The sequence below is a fragment of the Typha angustifolia genome, chromosome 15, assembly GCF_048772165.1.
Source record: "Typha angustifolia cultivar Huaian chromosome 15, ASM4877216v1, whole genome shotgun sequence".
NCBI lineage: Eukaryota > Viridiplantae > Streptophyta > Magnoliopsida > Poales > Typhaceae > Typha > Typha angustifolia.
Window position 1 is genome coordinate 317119 of NC_133253.1, and position 19752 is coordinate 336870.

Genomic DNA, 19752 nt, shown 5'->3' on the forward strand with positions numbered 1-19752 from the left:
CTTGAGAAGTGGTTGTTTGGATATTAAAGGATCGTAATATGGAGTGGTTGTTGCGATATTAAGGATTATGATATGATTTCGTTGTTTAGAAAGGGTTTTAGATGTGTAATCTCCTCTTGTTAGTTGTTAATGGTTATCGGCCGGTTCCATGCTAGATGATGATATCTTTAAGAATTAGTTGATAAGATAACAGATTGAAGTTCTATTATAGCATCAGGTAGCCGTTTAGGTAGGTATAGATTCCATGGTAATCTCAACTCCAAATTTAAAATTTTAGGATTAACTTCAATCTAACTAAATTAAGTTTATTATCTGCGACTCCATTCTTCGAATTGTATACTAGTACACGCCTTCCTGCCAGTGGTTATCTAAGATCAATTTTAATCTAATTTAGTTGCTTATTTTATCTGATCGAACGTCTTCTGGTTCTAGCTTGTACTAACGAATCACGTTGTGAATTTATGATTTGAACCAAGGTTTAACTCATAAATTAAGGATTACATAGAGACACACACAAAAGAGGAGAGCCATATAACAAAAGCAAGATTGTAAATGATCTGCACGGTGGTTTTTCTTGTCTAAACTGCGATCTTGGAATAATAGAGGAACGATCTGATGTCACTTAGTAGTCTTATATCTGGATAAGCAATCAATCCTTTGATTCATCCAGAAGTATCACTATTTCATTCCCCTGGTAATTCTACAAGAATATGCACCAATGCCAAAATGTTTACTCCAACTCTCTAAACATCAACCATCAAGCAGCTTGGCTACATTAACGAATTCATCTAATGCAAAACAATGGATGTAGCTCATTAGCACACCCAGCAAACAATGCAACCTAGCATAAAACTGCCTACAGCAATCATCAGTCATATGCTAAGTTAATGAGGTCCTTCAACTTTTAGAAATGCAACTAAAAGTTAAGCTCCACATGCCACATGGTTCAATTTTTCCATTTGTAGGTGGATGATGTGAACTCTCATCATGAAAAAACCAAGTTTTCTCGCTGAATCAAGAATTGCAATGCCATAACACCATCGATAGTTGCTCAAAGGTGGATGATTCTAAAGCTAATCATCCCAACCAGTAGGCTGAATTTCAAGGCCACCCCAATCAACTTCATAACGGGGTTGTTTTGAGGAATAATCATCCAGGTCAACTGGGTTGGAGCACTGGTTATGCGCATCACCACATTTAACTTCACTGATGTCCTGGCCATGTTCGACTTCACTAGTGTGCTGGTTTGGCATGTCTTCGTGCCACTCTACTTCATCATCAGCGTACGGGTGTGAGATGTCTTGCTTGTCATTATATGCAGCAAGTTCATCGACCGGATATTCATGCCTTTCTTGTGGAGGAAGGGGGCATCCTTGATAAGAACCATTATCTGCACAATACCTTAAAAGATTATCCCAGTGTGGATCCTGCAAAGTAGATGGCTTCAGTTTACTCGATAAAAGGATGAAAATGAGATCATGAGAAACTAAATCATATGAAACTTTGCTTGAGGAGTTGACAGATTTAAGACAATGAATAACAATGATAATAATAATAAAAACTCCCCAATATACTCTTGGTACTTGGTACTTAATATGAATAAGAGGCTCAGAACAATTTATTGGGTCGTATCTCAACATAAATGAGTGCAATATCTAGAGAACCCTAATTTAGTCAGTCCATTAGTATCATGAAAAACACACATATGAAGCCTGACTGCATGAGGTGAACATGCTGAGTCCTGTGGATGTTTTTGATTTAGATACATTGTGCGGTATGCAACAGTGTATTACGTAAATAGTAAACAATACATTTTGGGAGCATAAAAGTTGACAAATAACAGATTAGTTAGTCCCACTTGCAGGAAAAATAAAAAAGTTAGAAGTAAATGCAAGAGTAACTATTCAACACCTGTTGAAAGGAATGAGCAGTACCTTAGTGATTATATGTGGATTTCCAACTATTATTAGCAATGATCTTGCACGAGTGATGGAAACATTAAACCGTCTAGGGTTGCTCAGGAATCCCAAATTGTGTACTTTGTCAAAATCATTATGCTTAACAGTTGACCTGACAGTAGAAACAATTATAATTTGCCTTTCCTGACCCTGAAATTGCTCGACACTTCCAACCTTCAAGTCTGGCATCTCAAGTGACTCCAAGGCTTTCTTTAACTTATGAACTTGCTGTCGATAAGGAGTTATAACACCAATATCAGCCTCACTTAGATCAGCACTCATCAACTTTCTTATTATCTCTACTACTTTACTGGCCTCAATCCTATTGAACCATGATGGATTATTACCCTCCCTCTCATCACAGCCTTGAATTCCAACAAAAAGAACAGGAAATGACTTGTTAGGAAGGTCCATGCAATCATAAACAGATGACGTGTTGTCTTCTTTACAAGCAATTAATTCACTGTTGTAAAAAAGCTTTGAAGGGAGCTCCAAGATGGCAGGGTGACAACGGTAATTTCTCACTAGCTTTGTCACATAGTTTTCATTGCCACATCCATAATATTTGCATTCAAAGAGCCTTTCCAAGTATGACCTGCCTAAACCATAGTTCTCTGCATCCTTTGAATAGATAACTGGTCCTAATTGCTTAGGGTCTCCTGCTAACACAATAACAGTGTCTCTTGCACACAAGCCTGATATAGGAACCATAGTCTCTGGTTCAGAGGCTTGACCAGCCTCATCCAGGAAAATATGTGAGAAGTGCCCTTGACGGATGCCCTCACCATATAGTAGGGATGCACTCATATAGGTTGAAATAATGATCTTGTACCTCAACAAGGCTTTCAGTGGAGGACACTGGAAAACCATATCATTAAAGAAGCAAAAACGAAGAAAATCTGGTCTAACATCCTCGTAGGGGCGGCTCGTGGCATTTAATCTAAATATTTCATTTTCTCGAACCACAATACCATCCATACCAAGGATTTTTTCCAACACATGGTCAGCTGCAGTATTTGAAGAAGCACATACAAGAATCCGTGATTTCCTCCTGGTCATGTATAGCTGTAGTATTGCCTCTATCAAAGTCATTGTCTTACCAGTCCCAGGTGGTCCGTAAATGACATAAGGAGGAGCTCCTTTGCAACCAAGTATCATTCGAACTGAACGTGCTTGCTCATTATTAAGAGCAGGATTCAATAGTGTAAAAGAAGATGTCTTAATCACTCTCCTGAAAGATGATTGACAGGGAAATAGATGCTCCTGCCCCAAATTCTCTGCAGCATGAATAGCCTGGTAAAGCCTTCTCATGTTCAGCCTGTTGTATGCGAAGCTGACGTTATAAAGGTTTTCAGCTTGATGGCACATATGAAAGAGCTTATCAAATCTCAAAAATATTTCGTCAGCTTCAATTCTGTGAATGTATCCCTGGGTGGAAAACCCCCATAAAATATAAGATCATATTAACCAATATGGCACACATATGAAAGTTCAACTATTAAAGAGAAGCTTAAACATAAGAACAAACTTGATATGGACGGATATCACTGTCTGGATCATCAGTAGCAAGTTGGGCAAGTATATAGTCCCCATAAATTATTGAAGGCCTCCTCTCAGCCAAGTCAGGGATCTCAAGCGACAAAAATTGATTGCCCCTCCTCTTCATGGTAACACACACCATGTCATGTGCTCTCATTGCCTCCTGCAGAAATTGTATTCACAATTAAGCAGCAAGTAAAAGAAGAAAGAAAATAATATCCATTGCCTTAACCTATGAAGGGTGATCTGATTACCTCCAAATGGATTTCTTCCATGACTACCAAAGTGCTGAAAAATTTTGCATAGTTATTAATGTTTAGTTCTTCTAGGACGACATGAGGTATCTCTTTATGCTCAATAATTTCACGAATGTCCAGAGGTATAGCATACTTAGGAAGCTTATACCTAAATCCTTGTGTATGTTGTCGAGTTGGGCGAGAACCTATCACATACTGGTCATGATCAAATTTCTTTCTCTGGCAGTATGGCCTGGAATAAGGTCTATTAGAAAATAAAGCTTGAGAAACCACATCTTCTGCCAAGAGAAATGCAACACGCTCAATTTTCTCATTTCCCACATCAAAATGCACAATTGAGGTATGCAGACCAATATCCCTTGGCTTACATGACAGCCAAATTGTGAGAGTCTGTCCTGGCTGAACTGTGTGGTCTTCCAAAGAATTCGAACCCACAAAAGCACGGTGTGCTTCCTCATCAGCATCATCCGATGGAGGTTTCATCATTGACAATGTATAGCTATCCTCTGGGCTTGAAGAGAAGATTCTCACGCTCCACAATTCTATTGGTTCACTAGTGGTGTTTCTTATGCTGATCGAATCTACTGATGTTTCACCAATGAGAGCAGACTGCGGTTTCCCTCCAACAAAAGGGAATGGAATAGTAATTATTACTGGATCTTCATCCAGTGGATCAAAACTATGGAGAGACTTATCATCCTCAAAATCCAAGAATCCTACATCTGACTTATCACCAATTGTTGAGTATTCCTCATCCCAATCGTTTTGGACAGACGTTCCCATTAATATGCCAATGTTCTTATCCTGCATGATTCACAAGATTATAACGACTTTTTCTTTCTACACTTAATCCTTAAGGGGGAAAAGTGAAAAATAAGCTTCATCTAAACACTACTGACTATCACAACAAGAGGGGAAAAAAAAAAACGGTTTCATAAGGGAAGAATGAAATTGTTGATATTCATCACAAAAGAGTTCCATACAAAAACGAAAGAAACCAGAGATGCCCATGACCCATCTTTATAGTATATCAAACCCATAAAAGAACATAACCCTCTCTCACAGGCAACAAAATTGAATTTTTTTTCTCAAACAAAAGCAATATTCAAGAGATATAATCCACAAAAATGCCAGTGTCTCGCAACATTTACTAATAGGAAATGACTAATTTACTATAAATATCAGAAACTGATCACACAGCGCTGAGGCTACAATGCTCTATGTAAACATAAAGCAAATCAAACAAATGTTTGGTCAGCTTTCCACAAATTGGTTGTCAAATCAAAATTCAACAATTAGAGGGCTTTCTGGAGAAATTTGACAGATTCGCCATCTGAAATTACTTTGTCATAACCCCCAGTCCTTGCACATTTCTTCCAGCAGTATTGCAATTTATTCTATACCAGCAACAGGAGAAAGACCAAGGGCATAGTCATATACTCATGTGATGAACTGTGCAGAACATAAACAAAAAGAATAGAAAGACGTTACCCAATTCTACTTATTTTTATTTCTTGCTATTGATCCATTTCAGCTACAAAAGAAAGTGCACCGATTACAAATTAATCTGCACAAAAGCACTCTGATTATAAAAGGACTCTGCCATCACTTGAAAGACCGAGGAATACATTAATATCAAAAACTGCAAACTGTTCATGGCTTACGGCAAAACAATTCCCAATCGAAGATCCCGGAGAAGACTGGTATCATTTGAGAGCTGATTTAAACAAAACCCATTTCTCAAAATCAAGAAAGAAAGAAGAATGTGGGACAATACCAGAGACCCAACAGTTATCCCCACCGGAAAATTGAGAGGGACAAGCGTGAGGAACCAACTCGGATAACTTGATGCACGTACTCAGGCGGCTATCTCCACCGATCTTTCTCGGGGAGAAGCCGAGAGCGAGAGAGCGAGTAGACGGGTGGGACCGTGGGAAGCGCGAGGAGGATTGGAAATAGAATACGCGAGTTTGTTGCAGCCCCCCATTGGGCTATAGTTAATGGGCCCCCGTTTGCTATGTCTGTTATCTCATCACCTAATTTAGCTAAAACAGGGAACACTAAGAGGAGATCTAATGATTTTATGCCGCGTAAACAAAAGTTGAAAAGATAATTTCCCCGAAACCACAAACTAGAATCTATGAGGTATACAGTATACTTTTCTTTTTTTGGATAAAACTGTATCTTGGAAGTTGGAGAGTCACATAAAGTAAAAGGGTTTACATTCTTAATTTTAGTAGAGTAGTGCAACTTTTCTCGTTGGCTCCACGAAAAAAGCGACATATTTATATGGGGGAAGGACAGTCCAGCAATTTTTTTTAATTTATGTGAGAGAAGCAGTAGGACGGTAGGATCCTAAGTGGGCTTTTAGATCGAACTGAGATACATCCTCATTAGGCCTATGATAGATTACTCCTGGTCACGGGCTCAGTTTTTCTAAGGTCCGAAAGATACTCGTCATAAATTAGTACAACTAGGCTCGACCCAACTATTGCTGGATCGGATCAAACATTGTTGGGCCATATGACTCGATTAGTCTTGTTCAGATTCGTGGGCTTGATTTGTATTCGGACAAGGCTTAAGCTTTAATTAATTGTGCACAGGCCAAGCCCAGCATAGTACGTACATACGTAGTAACGTAGAATACCATCCGTTAGTGAGTAAATTAATCATTGTTGGGGAGTCGTTAACTGTAGTTGGAACGGAATCAAGTGGAGGTGGATGCCGTTAAATACAACCGACAAATCTCACCTACCCACATACGCATGCATTCAGCGACGTGCCCTTATGTTTGTCCCCTTTCACGTAAATTTCGTTTCTTGCCATCCCCAACTTACTTTGTCTAGTTTCGCCCCTCTCGTCGCCGCGTCCGAGGACGTCAAAGCCACTCGTCGCCATGCATGTCCGCACCGCTCGCCACGTCTCTCAGCCTCCCAAACCCCACCACTTTTTTGCTCTTATAAATCCGGCCCTTCGTCTCTTCCGCTTGTCTCATCGTCTCATATCTAGTTCACAACAATGGCGATCAGGGGGAAAAGCTTTGCTTCTTTCTTTCTTGTCCTCTCGGTTCTTCTACTCTCCTCCACCTTTGCTCTCTCCTACGACCCCCAGCAGCAGCGGAGGTTGGAGGAATGCAAGCAAGAGTGCTCGGAGAGGCACCAAGGCTCACAACAGCAGCGATCTCAATGCATGAGGGAATGCCAGCGAGAGTACGGAGAGAGGGGAAGTCGAGGCCAAGGTAGAGACGAGGAGGCCTGGGTAAACCCAATGCCGCAAGAGGAGCTCCGCGAGTGCCGCCTCGAGTGCCGATCCAGCCAATACTCCCCGCAGATGCAGATGAAATGCGAGCGCGATTGCGACCGGCGAGACCAGCGGGGGAGATCAGATGACATGGTTACAATAAACGCAGACCCAGAGCGAGAATACCAGCAATGCAGGCAACTATTTAGCTTACTCCGCGGCCGGCCTCTTTCTTTTTCTTAATTTAAATTTTGAGTTAATTAATGTTTAATTTGTATTGTAACAGGCAACGCTGCCAGCAGCAACGGCGGGGGCAGCGAGAGCAGCAGCAATGCGAAATGGAGTGCAGGGAGCGATACGAGCGAGAGAGGCAGCGTGGTGGCGGGGAGAGAGACAGCATGAGCATCAATAGTGATCCGGAACAGGAGTACCAGCAGTGCAGGAGGCAATGCCAGAGGCAGCGCGGCGGGCAGCGACAGGAGTGCGAATCGCGATGTGAGGAGCGATACAGAGAAAGGCGCAGAGACGGAGAGGAAACCGACCCCCAAGAGAAGCTGAGGGAATGCCAACGGCGGTGCCAGGAGAAGCCGTCCGGGCGGATGCAGCAGGAGTGCCGGATGCAATGCGAGGAACGCTACGGCCGAGGGAGATCTACGGACGATATGGTGATCGAGATGGTGTAAAGGAGGAGGTAGGACGATGGGGGCAAATTCCAATCTGTGATTGGAATGCATGCTCTGGAGAGAGAGTGAGAGAGAGGGGCAGTTCTTGTAGATGGCTCTTCCGAGAGAGCTAACTGTGTAAGTTGTATTTGTAGTTGAGTATGGCAACCAACTATGAAGCTCTGTATCTAGGAGTGTACTAGAATAAAGGAGCTGCCTTTGAAATAAACCCCGATCACCCCCTCCCCTTCTCTTCCTTTGAGAAACTAACTGAATCTAGATGTTATTTAAACAGCAAACAGGGACATACAAATATCAATCCATTTGTAAATAACTGACCTGCAAAATTCTAGCTAATTGGTTGCTAGAAAATTTGCAAGCGAGGAATTCTTGTATTTTATCATATGATTTTGAATCAAAAAACATCCACATATCGGACTTGTACTTTTCTCATGGAGGAATTAAATTTTGAATAGGGAAAAAAAGTAAAATCATTGATAATTTTGAGCCATCCACAGCTCTAATCTGTAGATGTAGATGCGAGCGGCCGAAGAGAAAAGAGGTTGCCTTCTACTTTTCTGTAATTTGGATCCTGAAACTACAGTTTCGGCCGCCGATCCACTCGAAACGGTCGGATCTAATTTAAACGGCTCGGATATAGAAGAGATGAGAATTTATAATAATTCTTCTTCTCTATTATTCTTCCCCGGGTAATGTCGGCTGAGAACACGGAGTGGCGCAGAAGAGGTCAGTAGAGTTGTCGGATGAAGCATCCGTGGTTAGTTTTAATATCTTGTACAATTGTCTTTTTTAAGGTGAGGTGTTGGAAAAAAAATGATGCCCTATAGATGTTCGATAGAAGTCCTCAGCGAGGAACTTGTAGGACACTAGGGCTAGAGAGAGGAGGATAGAATATCTTTTGTAGTAATGTGATCAATTTGGCTGCGGTGCTCTTGATTTCCTTTCCTTTTTGTTTTTCTTTTTCTAAACTTTTGTGATTAATTGTAGCGTGATTTATTAATCGGTCGCTATCAAAGTTTATTTCCTTTCTCATTCTTCCTCTTCTCCTGACATCAGTTTGTATAATGGGTGTTCAATATGGGCTCAAAAATATGTTTTTGAACTATTTTTAGGATGGTTGCTCTATTAATTTTGGATATTTTTTTCATACTATTTTAATTATTATGACACTGTTTAAGTTAATGACAAAACAATCCTTCGAATATTTTAACTTGAAATTCTTTAAAATTTAAAAATCTTCAAATTATTTGTATACGTGAATTCTTTATTTCAAAATTAATCTTCTGTTTTAATATTTTTATCAAATATTTTATAAATTTATTATAATTTATGCATATGTTCATACTTAAAATTTAGACTTACATGAATAAACTTGTCAATTACATAAGGTTTATATAAAACCTTACATATTAAAACACTATATGATTAATCTTTTGCACTAATGTTGGTCAATAGATATTAATTCCATTTCGTACCCTGTTCATTTGTGCGCTGCACTCTTGTCAGAGTTAAGGATCCAAGGAACCTCGTCAATTGAGGGTGCATTGCTTTGGCGACATAATACTTTGTGCCAGAAAATTTCATACCGAGTCTTTTCCATTTTCTACCTCTACAATGTTGAGTCTTCGCCATGCTGGTGGCTGAACAGTAGTCCCCGGTTGTTGGACCTGTATTAGTCCAAGCTCGTGAACTCTCTCGAGTGGCTCTGGATTTGGAGACTGCAGTTGATGATCACAGATTTGAGAATGCATGGAAGGCTTACGAGAAACATACACATATGACTGGGTTTCCTCAGAAATCAGTTTTACGTAAACTTATTACTGGTTTTGCTGAAACTTGTGATGCTTACTGGCTGAATAGAGCTTACAATTTGGTAAGAGGTAATATTTGAAGCAATAAAACATGATTTACTGGAGAAAGAGGCTCGTATTATCTTATTCTTATTTACTTATTTCTTTATTCTCACAGGGTACGAGTTGCCGGTTCTTTCTTCAAACATTGTGAGAAGAATAATACAGATAGAAGCATTTCTTTCTTTAGCAGCATGGTCTGGAGTAGTTGGGCATATGTCTCAAACAGCAACTGGTGTGTTCCTCGTGCAGAGCTAATTATGGAAATTGGTTGGTTACCTTTTCAAGGATAACAGGGTCGATCCATGCAAGAAAAGCAACAAGCTGTTATCAGAGAAGTTGCATGCACAGGTTGAAACGTGGGATTCTCCACCCAACAGAGAGAATGTATGCCAAACTTGTTAGAGCATTTTTGGAATCTGACAAAATTAGCAAATTGGCAGCATTTCTAGTCAAAGCAAGAAAATAAGAATGTTTGGCCTCCATCGGGAGCTCCACAGTTGTTCAAGTGATAAATGAGTGCATTTCTCCTAGGCTCTTCTTAGAACAAGCACATGTTCTTCTGGATGGGATGAGATTTCATGGAATAAGAGTTGGTTCCTCTGCTTATTCCTCAGTTCTAAAAGCCTGTTGCAAAGGGAATCGTCATGGAGAGATAACAGCCTTCTGGAGGATGAAGCTGGCATCTAGCTTGATTCAAGTTGCTATGAATCTTTGATCCGATCCAGATTACATTGTGATGACTCTATTGGAGCCCGTCATCTATTTAAAGAGATGAAAGACTAATTTATGGAGATCTGTAAATCAAGAATTTGAGCTGTGGTGCTCATAGCTGGAACAAGATGAGGGCTCTCCAGTTTCCAAATGCCCGGACTTTCATTCTCTAGTAAGCGTTTATACTGCTATAGGGAAGAAGTATGCGGAAGTAACAGATTTATGGGGTGAAACGAAGCTGATTGCTAGTTCAAGCATAATGAAATTCAATCAGGAGCTCTTGGAATCCTTATTGTATTGCTTTGTCAGAGGTGGTTTTCTTCTTCGGGCCATGCAAGTCATTGAGATGATGGAGAGAGGAAATATGTTCATTGTGAAGTATAGGTGCAAGTCACTTTGGCTTAAATATCACACGACACTATACAAAGGCAAGGCTCCTAAGGTCCAGACAGAAGCACAATTGGAGCGGAGGGAAGCAGCTTTGTCAATTAAGCGATGGTCTACGAAAGCATATTGGTGGGCATGGCATTTAAGCTACAAAACTTTCTGTGCTTCTGTATATGGAATTTAGAATGTCTTTGGGGCAGCACCAGTCGAAGTATTGTATACGACAAATCCAGTATCTCGCCATCTAATCCATTTAGTTTACAAAATTCAGCTGTGAATGGTAATTGGTAGATTAAACTGATATTCAGAAGAAGTGGGTTGGGAGAATCTGAGTTCAAACTTGCTACTTCCAAGGAAATGGTAAAAGAATAGAGAGCACCATTTCCATCCATCTTGTAAAGGGAAATGAATCCAATCTATGTTCCAGTAATTTGAGTAAGTAATTATCAATCTTTAACATATAGCATCCTATTTTCAATGTTTGAAAAGAATCAAAATATTTCAGACTCATTATTAGCTTTGTTTTTGAAGAAAGTGAATAGTTCACTTTCTAATATGGGTAGTTAGGTACACTGCATGAAGATTGCAGATAGAGTATTTCAGGGGTGACATATTGAATCCTGAAATAGTAGCTTCGTAACTTTGACTGGCTTTGTCCGGTTTTGTAAATGATACGTTTATTCCAGAAAAGAAAAAAAAAAAGAAAATGAATAGTTGCAAGATTTATTATTCCAGCAGTCTTTATCTAATGTGGTGATCTCTATTATAAATTCATAATTGCAGCTATGAGTTTTTATCATTATTGTGTTTGGTATAATGCTTATGAGCCAGAACTTGTATTTTTTTGCTGATCTTCTCAGGGAGAGAACAAAGTCTTCAATAGGTTTATGATTGCATATGTGTGATCTGAACACTATTATAGCTGGTAAATATTTAATCATTTCTCATTGTGCTTATACGTATGTAATACATCTTAAGATTCAAGGAGCAGTACTTGGTGTTCGTTGGTTTTTCTTTTCAAGTCTTTCGACCATTTACAGCTTTGTGCTTCTCTCGGTAAAATTCCAGTTTTGAGTATCATGAAATTATTTGCTATTGCTTATTTGTTTATTGACTGGTCATCTTGATAACATGCTTACAATACTACTCATCTTTTGGTGCAGACTATTTTCATTCATTTTGCTCATCGATTTGTCAACAATATCGGAGGAATAATGCCCATAGATGAATTTAGAGAAGCATATGCTTTGAAGATGCAAACACAGTGCTGGTCACAAAAAGGATGTAGACATCTAATGGAGTTTGCAGGAGTTATTACTTGCTCGCAGTTGACAACAGGTACTCAGTTGAAGTTCCTCTTCCTTCTCAGGTTTACACTCGAGATAGAGATCTTCTCTAGCCAATGTGGTGATGCAGGAAGCAAAATTGTCACAAATAGGTAGCACCCTCATAGATCATTCCTCCAGTTATTTCAAGTTATGTACAAACTATTTAACCGATCTTATATTCCAAAGTTGTTTCTTTATTGAATTAAATATATCTGAAATCATTCACAATCTTTTTAAATTTGGTGACCGTAATGTGCATTAATATGATTTTTGGCCACGAATCATGTTATGCTATGATCCAGCTGCTACCAAAGTGCCCATCATCATATTTGTAGCTATATACGTAGTACTATAATGAGGAGTCTATTGTCTTTTAATATGAATATCAACTAATATCTTAGTATGCTGACAACCAAGCACCCTGTCATGCTTTTCCACGTTGGCATGCTTTAAGGTTAATTCCATGTACATATGCTCTGCTCCTGATATAGGCAGTCTAATATGGGTGCTGATTGGACAGACTATGCAATTTAACTTTTGCTTAAGATGAATTTATGTTATGCCCCACCGATTATCTGAATGCAGTTCATTTATTATCAACAGAAAGCAAAAGGAGAGTTTTATTTCATGTACGGATTGTGCACAGTTTACACAGTCTGCTGCTTGTAAGCACATTGTCTTCAACTTCTCTGGCGTGATAGTTACACTTAGTCAAGATATTCTTTCTGCTCACATCGTTGAGTGTATGTCTGTGTTTGATTTGAAACCAAGATTCTTAGGCCCCATTCCACTTTCGGCTCAGAGCTCATTTGCTATATTTGTGGGGGTGAGGGTGAGGGTGAGGGTGAGGGTGAGGGTGAAGGGCTTCCCTTCTATTATGACTCCTTGTTTCTCTACCTTCTCATCAAAGGTCAAGTCACACTGTCTTTTCTATCTCTTCAGAGAGCCAAAGATGCAGTGAGGTACAGACCTATAGTCATCTCTGCCTTCAAAATCCAATGCTGATTGAGATTCTCCACATGTACACAGGGGGCAGGTGGGCACTTATGGTATGTGTGACGTATGTCCAACACCACTGTATGTTTTTCATTTGCAACCTCACTCAAGGATTTAGGTGGCTTAGAAGAGTGATCGAACCTTACTCATAATAAACCGAACTGTGGTTTTCTGATAACAACCAGTGATACAGCTTTTCCTGTCATTGAGCTATAAGTTGGGACAGTTTAGTAAAGAACTTGAGTACACTTCTTATGGTCTTGCTGAAAGTGTCTTTGAAAATATATGTTAAAAAGGAGGAGGAGGAGGAGGAGGAGGAGGAGGAGGAGGTTTCTTTTGGCAAATGTGGGTTGTGATATGCAAAAGTTGCAAAGAACCAAACCATTTCTTCATGCTCTTGACTGACTTCTGTGTTTATTACATAAAACGAATAAGAACAAGAAGTAAGACAGCATAGTAAATTAATTTTGAATGGCCCTGTTCAGATAATAAAATCATTGGTTAAGCCCTGAACAACATATCATAGCCTATAATTCTCTATTTTACAGCATCTAAGAATGAATTATATCTTGGTTAATATTTTCAGCCTTATAAAACATAAGAGGCCTACAAAATTTCCTACAACCTAATCAAAAGAATTACAAAGAATCCACTACTTTTATCTGATGATGAGAAGCTGGCATTGTTCGCTCTGTCAACATCTCGAAAATTAAAAATCCCACCATGTTGGGCTCCCAAAACTTTGTTATATAACAAAAAGCAAGCTTTCTTCCCGGACAACTCATCTGATACCTATTATTGTTAAGATCTCTTAGGCTTTATCTGAATTTCTTTGCTGTAGCCAGTGATGTAATTTGGAATCACTTCGTCACTGAACTTCTTTGCAGTCCATGATCTCTTCAAGACAGAGTAGCACTCCTGCAAAGAAGATCATGCGAAGGGTCAGACCTCTCGTTTACGTAATTGGCGAAAGAAACTTAGCAAGAGAGAAGAATACGAAAAAAAAAAGACTTGTATTAGTGATTGCTAAGAGTGGACTTTTTCCTCACAAAACTGGCAGTTGGTTCTGACTTAAGCCAAAATCTAGCAGCACAGTGTAACCAGATTTTTTCTTCTTTTTATAAAAATTTCAACATTATCTTATAATGAAATTCCATGCAATTTTAGAAACCACATCTTTGCCAGATAAAAAAATAAAAAATTTGCAGTATCAAGAATATATTGGCAACTGTTAAAGATTCAGCTTGTACCTTATTTGACTAAATATTTGGTAGATCAATAGAAAGCTTGAAGCTCTTCTGATATGATTTTAATTGCAGAAGCATGTGCTTTCCAAATAGGAAGAGTCAGCTGCCAACATAAGGAAAAGAAAGTGCAAATAATTATATGCTCTTAAAAGTAACATCATGCCGAAGACATCATTTCATGCTTAAGAAAAGAATTTATGGACATCACTCACCACTAGAGAACAGAAGAAGCTGAACTTTGACCACTCATGAGGCCTTTTACTAACAATGTCCTAGTTATTAAAAATACAGAGTATGAGAATGAGAAACATTATGTAGACTTTTGCTGGAAATTTCTGTGGACTTCCATGAAGTCCAAAAAAAAGAATACCTTTGAATGATCCATTGAAAAAAGATTAACTAAGCAGCCCCCTTCAAAGGAAACTACAAATGTATAGCACCTTTCAAAAGAAACTGAGCTCAGTATACCCATGTGAGTATGGCAAAAGGTCTTCAATAGCCAATTGGGAGCTAGAGCAACTCATCTTTTGAATTCGGCTATGGTTGATTGATTCGACTTCTGCTGAAAAAATGCTATAAACTGGCCTATGGTCTGAGAACCTAGACTCTCCACGAACATAAGATAACTGGTTGAGACCTCTTCCATACCATAAAATACGATCACACCTGCATTAGCAACTTCATTAACTTCACAAATCATAAAATACACAAAAATCTAAGTGCCACAACAATACAGTTTTGGTTCTAAGTTTTCACCATGCAGGTGTTCGACGCTTTTCTTTTAGATTTGTGTCATCCCCTGTGTATCTGTCCGAATTATTTGAATATTTATAAGTGGGAGGAAAATATATTCTTCCTTCATTCCAGCCCACAAAGACGTGGCCACGTCTTTGTTCAATTCGTAGCTGCTTGTTCAAAAATAAAAGGTTCATAAGGAAACAGCTTTTGCTAAACTAGAAGAAATATCCTGTCACTGCTACCCACTTCATATAGATATAGAAGATTAAGTAAAGCATGAAAGATATTAAGCATTACCTATACTACAAGAAATCTTTCAACTCTTTATAAAGAATTTTACTACTTCAGACAGCATTATGAAAAACAAAGTTATAAAATATGAGTAATGCAGCAAACAAGCATTCAGCAAAAGGATTTTTCAACTACCTGATCTTTTTCCAACAATGCTTTCCAGTTACGCATCTCAACCAGAGCCTTCGCAGATCGATATGAAAGAGCTATCCGGTAATTCAGATCCCCAAGCCATATGATACGACTACGAGAAATCCAGATAGAAAGGTAGTGTAACAAACCTATCAAAAGCAACAAATACAAAATAGTTCAGTGAACTAGTAAATAGAGCCTTACTCATGCTCAATGATACTTTCAGGTGACTTCTCATCACACAGCCCATGGACTGTCGGGAATCTAGTCTTTCTCATGATTTCCATGACGTCGGAGTTCCTTCGAATTTCATCCCCTTCCTTCTGCCCAGAGGTCAAATGGCTGCAGACGAAGCAGAAGCTTGTTTGGTGCAAAGACATGCTAATCGTGATTGAACCCTGGAAGAAACAAGTTTCAGTTCTCTTCTATAGATAAGGTTCTTATATGAAACTTCACTAGAAAAGTTTAGTCAGAGTAGGAAGATCTCGGCATAGAAAGCATATGCAGCTAGTTGTTCATGAATCCAAATCAAGTAAGGCAAAGAAAAACAAATGATACCACTACCAGGACATGAAGAGCCAATTGCTCAGTCACTGAAAGTTAATACTAGAAAAGAAAATATCTGAGCATGCAGGGATTACAACAGTGCTCTTCTTGAAATATTACCTTGTTTCCGAGATAACCCATCAACCCTCTTCCCACACAGGAGACCTTCAGATTCCTTACATCATCCCTAATTTGTCTTCGCACCCATATCATCAGAAATATGCCGACCATCTGCTTACTTGCAACCAGACAGTATCTAATAATGACACAATAGTCAACAAAGGCATGTATCAGCAACTTAGAATAAATCTGGCAAAATGAGTGTGCTCAAGGAACACAGTGAGTCACAACAAACATATTTCAAAGTTCCTAAAACTCAGATCAAATCTTGTGTAGGTATAAAAATATATGGGGCCTAATAATGCACACAAAAGTCAATACACAAGAATGTTAATTCTTCTTATGCAAAACCTTGAATGGGCTGCTGTTCTGTCCCTCTCCTCCATAGATGATGCATTACCATAGCCATATGACATTGGTGAGTAGGAGATGGTACTAGGAGAATCTCCAGCAATGTTCTCATCATCAGACGAACCACCCCATCTAAAATTAGGATCAAAATCACTAGGTCTGCTCCCAAAGGTCATTCGATCGCAGACACTATAACGACGTTCCAGCCTTGGTTGTGGTGCCATGATATCATTGTCCATTCTTAAACTGCGACTAAGAGACTGAAAAGAACGACGATGGAAAAAAGAAGAATTCTTCTGCCTTGATGAGCCTTCAAAATCAACATCCATCTCAATAATTGGGTTAGGTACAGGAGAAGGCGTCTGCAAGCTACCATTGCTACTGGTGCCTGGAAGATTGTTCAGCGTATTCCTGATGAGAGCCACCCATTTCCTTGCAGGGCCATTATCTTCTGCCCCAAGAACATTCCCCGCGCTCAAAGGAACAATTTCCTGAAAACTAAGAATTTCAAAAGAAACATATGACCAGTTGTCGATCTGCAGCTTGACAATAGAATCCTCAAGGATATGTGGAATAGATCTAAAGGTCAGGACAAATACCCCAAAACATATATATCTGCAGGAGGTGAGACATGGAGCCAATCCTCAAGGTTCATATGACTTGGTGGGGACTTCCCACCTACATTCCATGTGGAAACAAAGATCCTACTCAAAGAGAGTGAAGCAACAGAGAACTATGATAAGGAATTAAGAAACACGAGAAATGAGTCCCCATTGTCAAGTTTCTGGTTGGAGAGTACTTATAATCTAAGGTGACTGTGGCTTCAGCTGCATCAAGATCAATCTTTCCTCGCCGAGCTCGGTCCTGGTTCCTTTTGGAGGATCTCTCTGAGACCAATATGGGAGATAACATGAGAAAGGAAGAAAAAACATCACAGCAAACTGAAAATTCAAAAGTATTTGGATATAGGATGGAACAGAAAGATGGATTAACGGCTGGTATGAAGTAGTCCAAAGCAAGGAACCTGTTCTGCTTTTCTTCACTGTGAATGCATCCCTCTCTGAGAAGCTACCGCTCCATTCTTCACCACCCCCTGCAAATTGAACACATTGAGAGAAAAAGAAAAAGAAAAAGAAAAACAGGAAAAAGAGACGAAGAAAAGTCTACATTTGAGTATAATGTGCAGTAGACCAATGATCTGATATCTTGAACAGCAAAGAGAGTTACTTTACTGAGAGAAGAATGTAAAAAAGAACAAAAGAAGATTGAAAAAGAATAAGTGGTCTGATAGGTATTAGAGGCTGCAGAAAAAAAAATGCATCAATTAACATTCGAACAAAGAGGAGTAATCTTGAAAAAATAAATGAAGAAGAAGAAAATTTGGAATTTGGTCAATCTCAGAATTCAGATCAGATCAGAATAACTAAAGACCATTGCCAATACTTTCCGCACGGCGATTAATTTCTATTGACAAGAAGTACGAGAAACAGAAGACTTATCCCAAATGAGAGAATATGATAGCATAATGAATAGGAAATGTAAGCCTACCTCTCCTAACAGCATCATCTGCATGAAAGTCCTTAGCTTTGCTTTTAATGTTGAACCATTTCTTGACTAGGGACTTGGACCAAGATAGCTACTCCAAAATCAATTAAGTAAGAACATGTAGCAAATCAGTAACATTATCAGCACAACTCAGTAACTGTAAGAAATTAATAGATGAATACAACAACAACAACAACAACAACAAAATGGTAATAACCTTGCTTTTCTTTGAATTCTCATCTCTCATTGTAGCAGAGCTCCCTCATGCAGCTCAGAAATGGTACCCTCTTCCTACTGCTATAGCTCCTGGGACATTTGCCTCTTAATTGGAATGAAAAGTGAAAGCAGTAATTATTTTGATTTCTCCCTCAAAGAAGAGCAAAAACCAAAATCAAGAAGACATTTATCTCTCTCACACATACAGTATTTGCTGGATTCTTCACATAAGCAATTAGAAAAGCAGTGATTTGATGGAAAGAAAAGAGTTGGGTTGTTTCCTTAGCCCAACAATATATAAGAATTTTGGGTTCTATTGTCTAAGAAGACCCTAGGAACAAGGCAGTATCACTACCAGATTCTCTTTTAAAAAGAAGTGGCTGTTATTCTCCCCCCTCCCTAGATGCACTTCTGAAGCTAAGAATTAAGAGATTGACACAGAAGAGCTGCTGAAGTGAAATTGGACCAGTGTGAAATAAGCACCCAGTTCATAGAGGTGAACAAAATCGGATTTTGGGGAAGGAAAGAGTAATGCAGCCAGCACAAGAGAGAGAGAGAGAGAGAGAGAGGAGGGAATACTTCACCTTCAAAACCTCTTTCTAAGAGTTGATTAAAGTATCCAATTTGAAGAGAATAAAGTGTTTAGGGAAGATCATCTCTGTCTCTCTCCTACTCCAAGTCCAAGGCAGACCAAAAAAAAGAAGAAGGAAAATTAAAGAGAAAATTTTCATACAATAAAATCTAAAATAGCAAGATTGATACACTAAACATTAAAATAAAGAGCTGCCCGATGCTCCCTGGACCAAGCCATTGCTTATTACCATCTTGCCATTTTTCGTTCTCCCTTAAATACTGCCCTCGGTCAGTTTGGCTGTACCCTTCCCCCCTTTGGCCTTCCCATTCGTCAGGCCAAAGAAAAAGCAAATTATGTTAGAGAAAAAAAAAGGATAAGAAAAAAAGGTAAAGAAGAGAGACTGAGAGAGAGAGAGAGAGAGAGAGAGGTTCCCTTTCTTCTCTTTCTTCTCTTTCTTTTTTATTTTATTTTATTTATTTTTTAAATATGTTAAGGTATTGTGCATTTGCATGGGTACGAGTGTAGAATGGAAATTCGTTTGGTTGCTTTTCAGTTCTTATTTGTTCCTTTCACTTTGATAACCCCTGCATCTCCTAAGTCCTAAGTGGGTGAGGGGGTAGGTATCTTCAAGGACTTGGGCTGGTTAAAAATGATTTCGGAGGAAGGGGATGTTGCAGGAATTTTTTTTTCCTTCTTTCTTTCTTTGCATGGGGAAGGTTGGACCTTTCTGGGGCCTGGTGAACTTAGTAGTTCTTGGAATACTTGGGGCATGCCTTTTAAATGCTTTGCAGGGGCCAGGCACAGTTGGTATTCTATTGGCAATACATGGGCATCTAGAATTTTGGGCAATTGGGATCTTTGGGAGTGTCTTGGCTCAATCTAGGCATGTACCTCTTTAGGTCAAGGATTTGAAGGACAAATTGTACTGGAGTCCATAGAGTTTTGTTGGTCAGGGGCGGTGCTATTCTGTCTAGAAACTAGGAGGGAAAAAGAAAGCTAAGAGTAGAGTGCTGAGACCTGAGTAGACGTGTATGTCGTTC

General features: G+C 39.2%; 3 protein-coding genes and 1 pseudogene across 9 annotated transcripts; 2 read left to right on the forward strand and 2 right to left on the reverse strand.

Annotated features, from left to right (window-relative positions):
- Positions 1-596: 596 nt before the first annotated feature.
- Positions 597-5705, reverse strand: LOC140779413 (probable RNA helicase SDE3). 5 transcript variants are annotated; one of them, XM_073124460.1, is made up of 7 exons: positions 5556-5705; positions 5419-5471; positions 5246-5321; positions 3752-4558; positions 3487-3660; positions 1935-3386; positions 597-1427 (listed from the first exon to the last, which is right to left on the reverse strand). In XM_073124460.1, exons 4-7 carry the CDS (start codon positions 4535-4537, stop codon positions 1074-1076), a joined length of 2766 nt encoding a protein of 921 aa, XP_072980561.1. In that variant the 5' UTR covers positions 4538-4558; positions 5246-5321; positions 5419-5471; positions 5556-5705; the 3' UTR covers positions 597-1073. The 5 variants fall into 5 exon arrangements, with proteins under 5 accessions (XP_072980561.1, XP_072980562.1, XP_072980560.1 ...); XM_073124461.1 differs by lacking the exon at positions 5419-5471 and having other exon boundaries at positions 5532-5705; XM_073124459.1 differs by having other exon boundaries at positions 5419-5705.
- A 1066-nt stretch (positions 5706-6771) lies between these two features.
- Positions 6772-7821, forward strand: LOC140779293 (uncharacterized). Its single transcript, XM_073124309.1, has 2 exons — positions 6772-7191; positions 7281-7821. Exons 1-2 carry the CDS (start codon positions 6773-6775, stop codon positions 7675-7677), a joined length of 816 nt encoding a protein of 271 aa, XP_072980410.1. The 5' UTR covers position 6772; the 3' UTR covers positions 7678-7821.
- A 1633-nt stretch (positions 7822-9454) lies between these two features.
- LOC140778176 (uncharacterized) lies at positions 9455-12917 on the forward strand (annotated as a pseudogene).
- A 488-nt stretch (positions 12918-13405) lies between these two features.
- LOC140778540 (type IV inositol polyphosphate 5-phosphatase 7-like) lies at positions 13406-19017 on the reverse strand. Of its 3 annotated transcripts, XM_073123321.1 has the most exons (15): positions 18723-19017; positions 18140-18243; positions 17926-18013; positions 17402-17470; positions 17177-17264; positions 16977-17081; positions 16378-16875; positions 16027-16162; positions 15565-15758; positions 15364-15472; positions 14956-15104; positions 14570-14865; positions 14412-14471; positions 14203-14302; positions 13406-13870 (listed from the first exon to the last, which is right to left on the reverse strand). In XM_073123321.1, the coding sequence occupies exons 2-12, from the start codon at positions 18167-18169 to the stop codon at positions 14643-14645; spliced, it is 1689 nt and encodes a 562-aa protein (XP_072979422.1). In that variant the 5' UTR covers positions 18170-18243; positions 18723-19017; the 3' UTR covers positions 13406-13870; positions 14203-14302; positions 14412-14471; positions 14570-14642. The 3 variants fall into 3 exon arrangements, with proteins under 3 accessions (XP_072979422.1, XP_072979421.1, XP_072979423.1); XM_073123320.1 differs by having other exon boundaries at positions 18140-19017; XM_073123322.1 differs by lacking the exons at positions 17926-18013; positions 18140-18243; positions 18723-19017 and having other exon boundaries at positions 16977-17055; positions 17402-17422.
- Positions 19018-19752: the final 735 nt, after the last annotated feature.

What these genes read in the sequence shown, in the direction of transcription:
- LOC140778540 (XM_073123321.1), bottom strand. Translation starts at nt 18,169, where the DNA reads ATGAGAGATGAGAATTCAAAGAAAAGCAAG. An exon ending in ACAGTCACCTTAGATTATAA is followed by an intron (nt 17,082 to 17,176) that starts GTACTCTCCAAC and finishes CTCTTTGAGTAG; the next exon opens with GATCTTTGTTTCCACATGGA. An exon ending in GAAAGTATCATTGAGCATGA is followed by an intron (nt 15,473 to 15,564) that starts GTAAGGCTCTAT and finishes GATTTCTCGTAG; the next exon opens with TCGTATCATATGGCTTGGGG.
- LOC140779413 (XM_073124460.1), bottom strand. Translation starts at nt 4,537, where the DNA reads ATGGGAACGTCTGTCCAAAACGATTGGGATGAGGAATACTCAACAATT. An exon ending in TGGAAGAAATCCATTTGGAG is followed by an intron (nt 3,661 to 3,751) that starts GTAATCAGATCA and finishes CAATTTCTGCAG; the next exon opens with GAGGCAATGAGAGCACATGA. An exon ending in GTGATATCCGTCCATATCAA is followed by an intron (nt 3,387 to 3,486) that starts GTTTGTTCTTAT and finishes TTTTCCACCCAG; the next exon opens with GGATACATTCACAGAATTGA.
- LOC140779293 (XM_073124309.1), top strand. Translation starts at nt 6,773, where the DNA reads ATGGCGATCAGGGGGAAAAGCTTTGCTTCTTTCTTTCTTGTCCTCTCG. An exon ending in CGAGAATACCAGCAATGCAG is followed by an intron (nt 7,192 to 7,280) that starts GCAACTATTTAG and finishes GTATTGTAACAG; the next exon opens with GCAACGCTGCCAGCAGCAAC.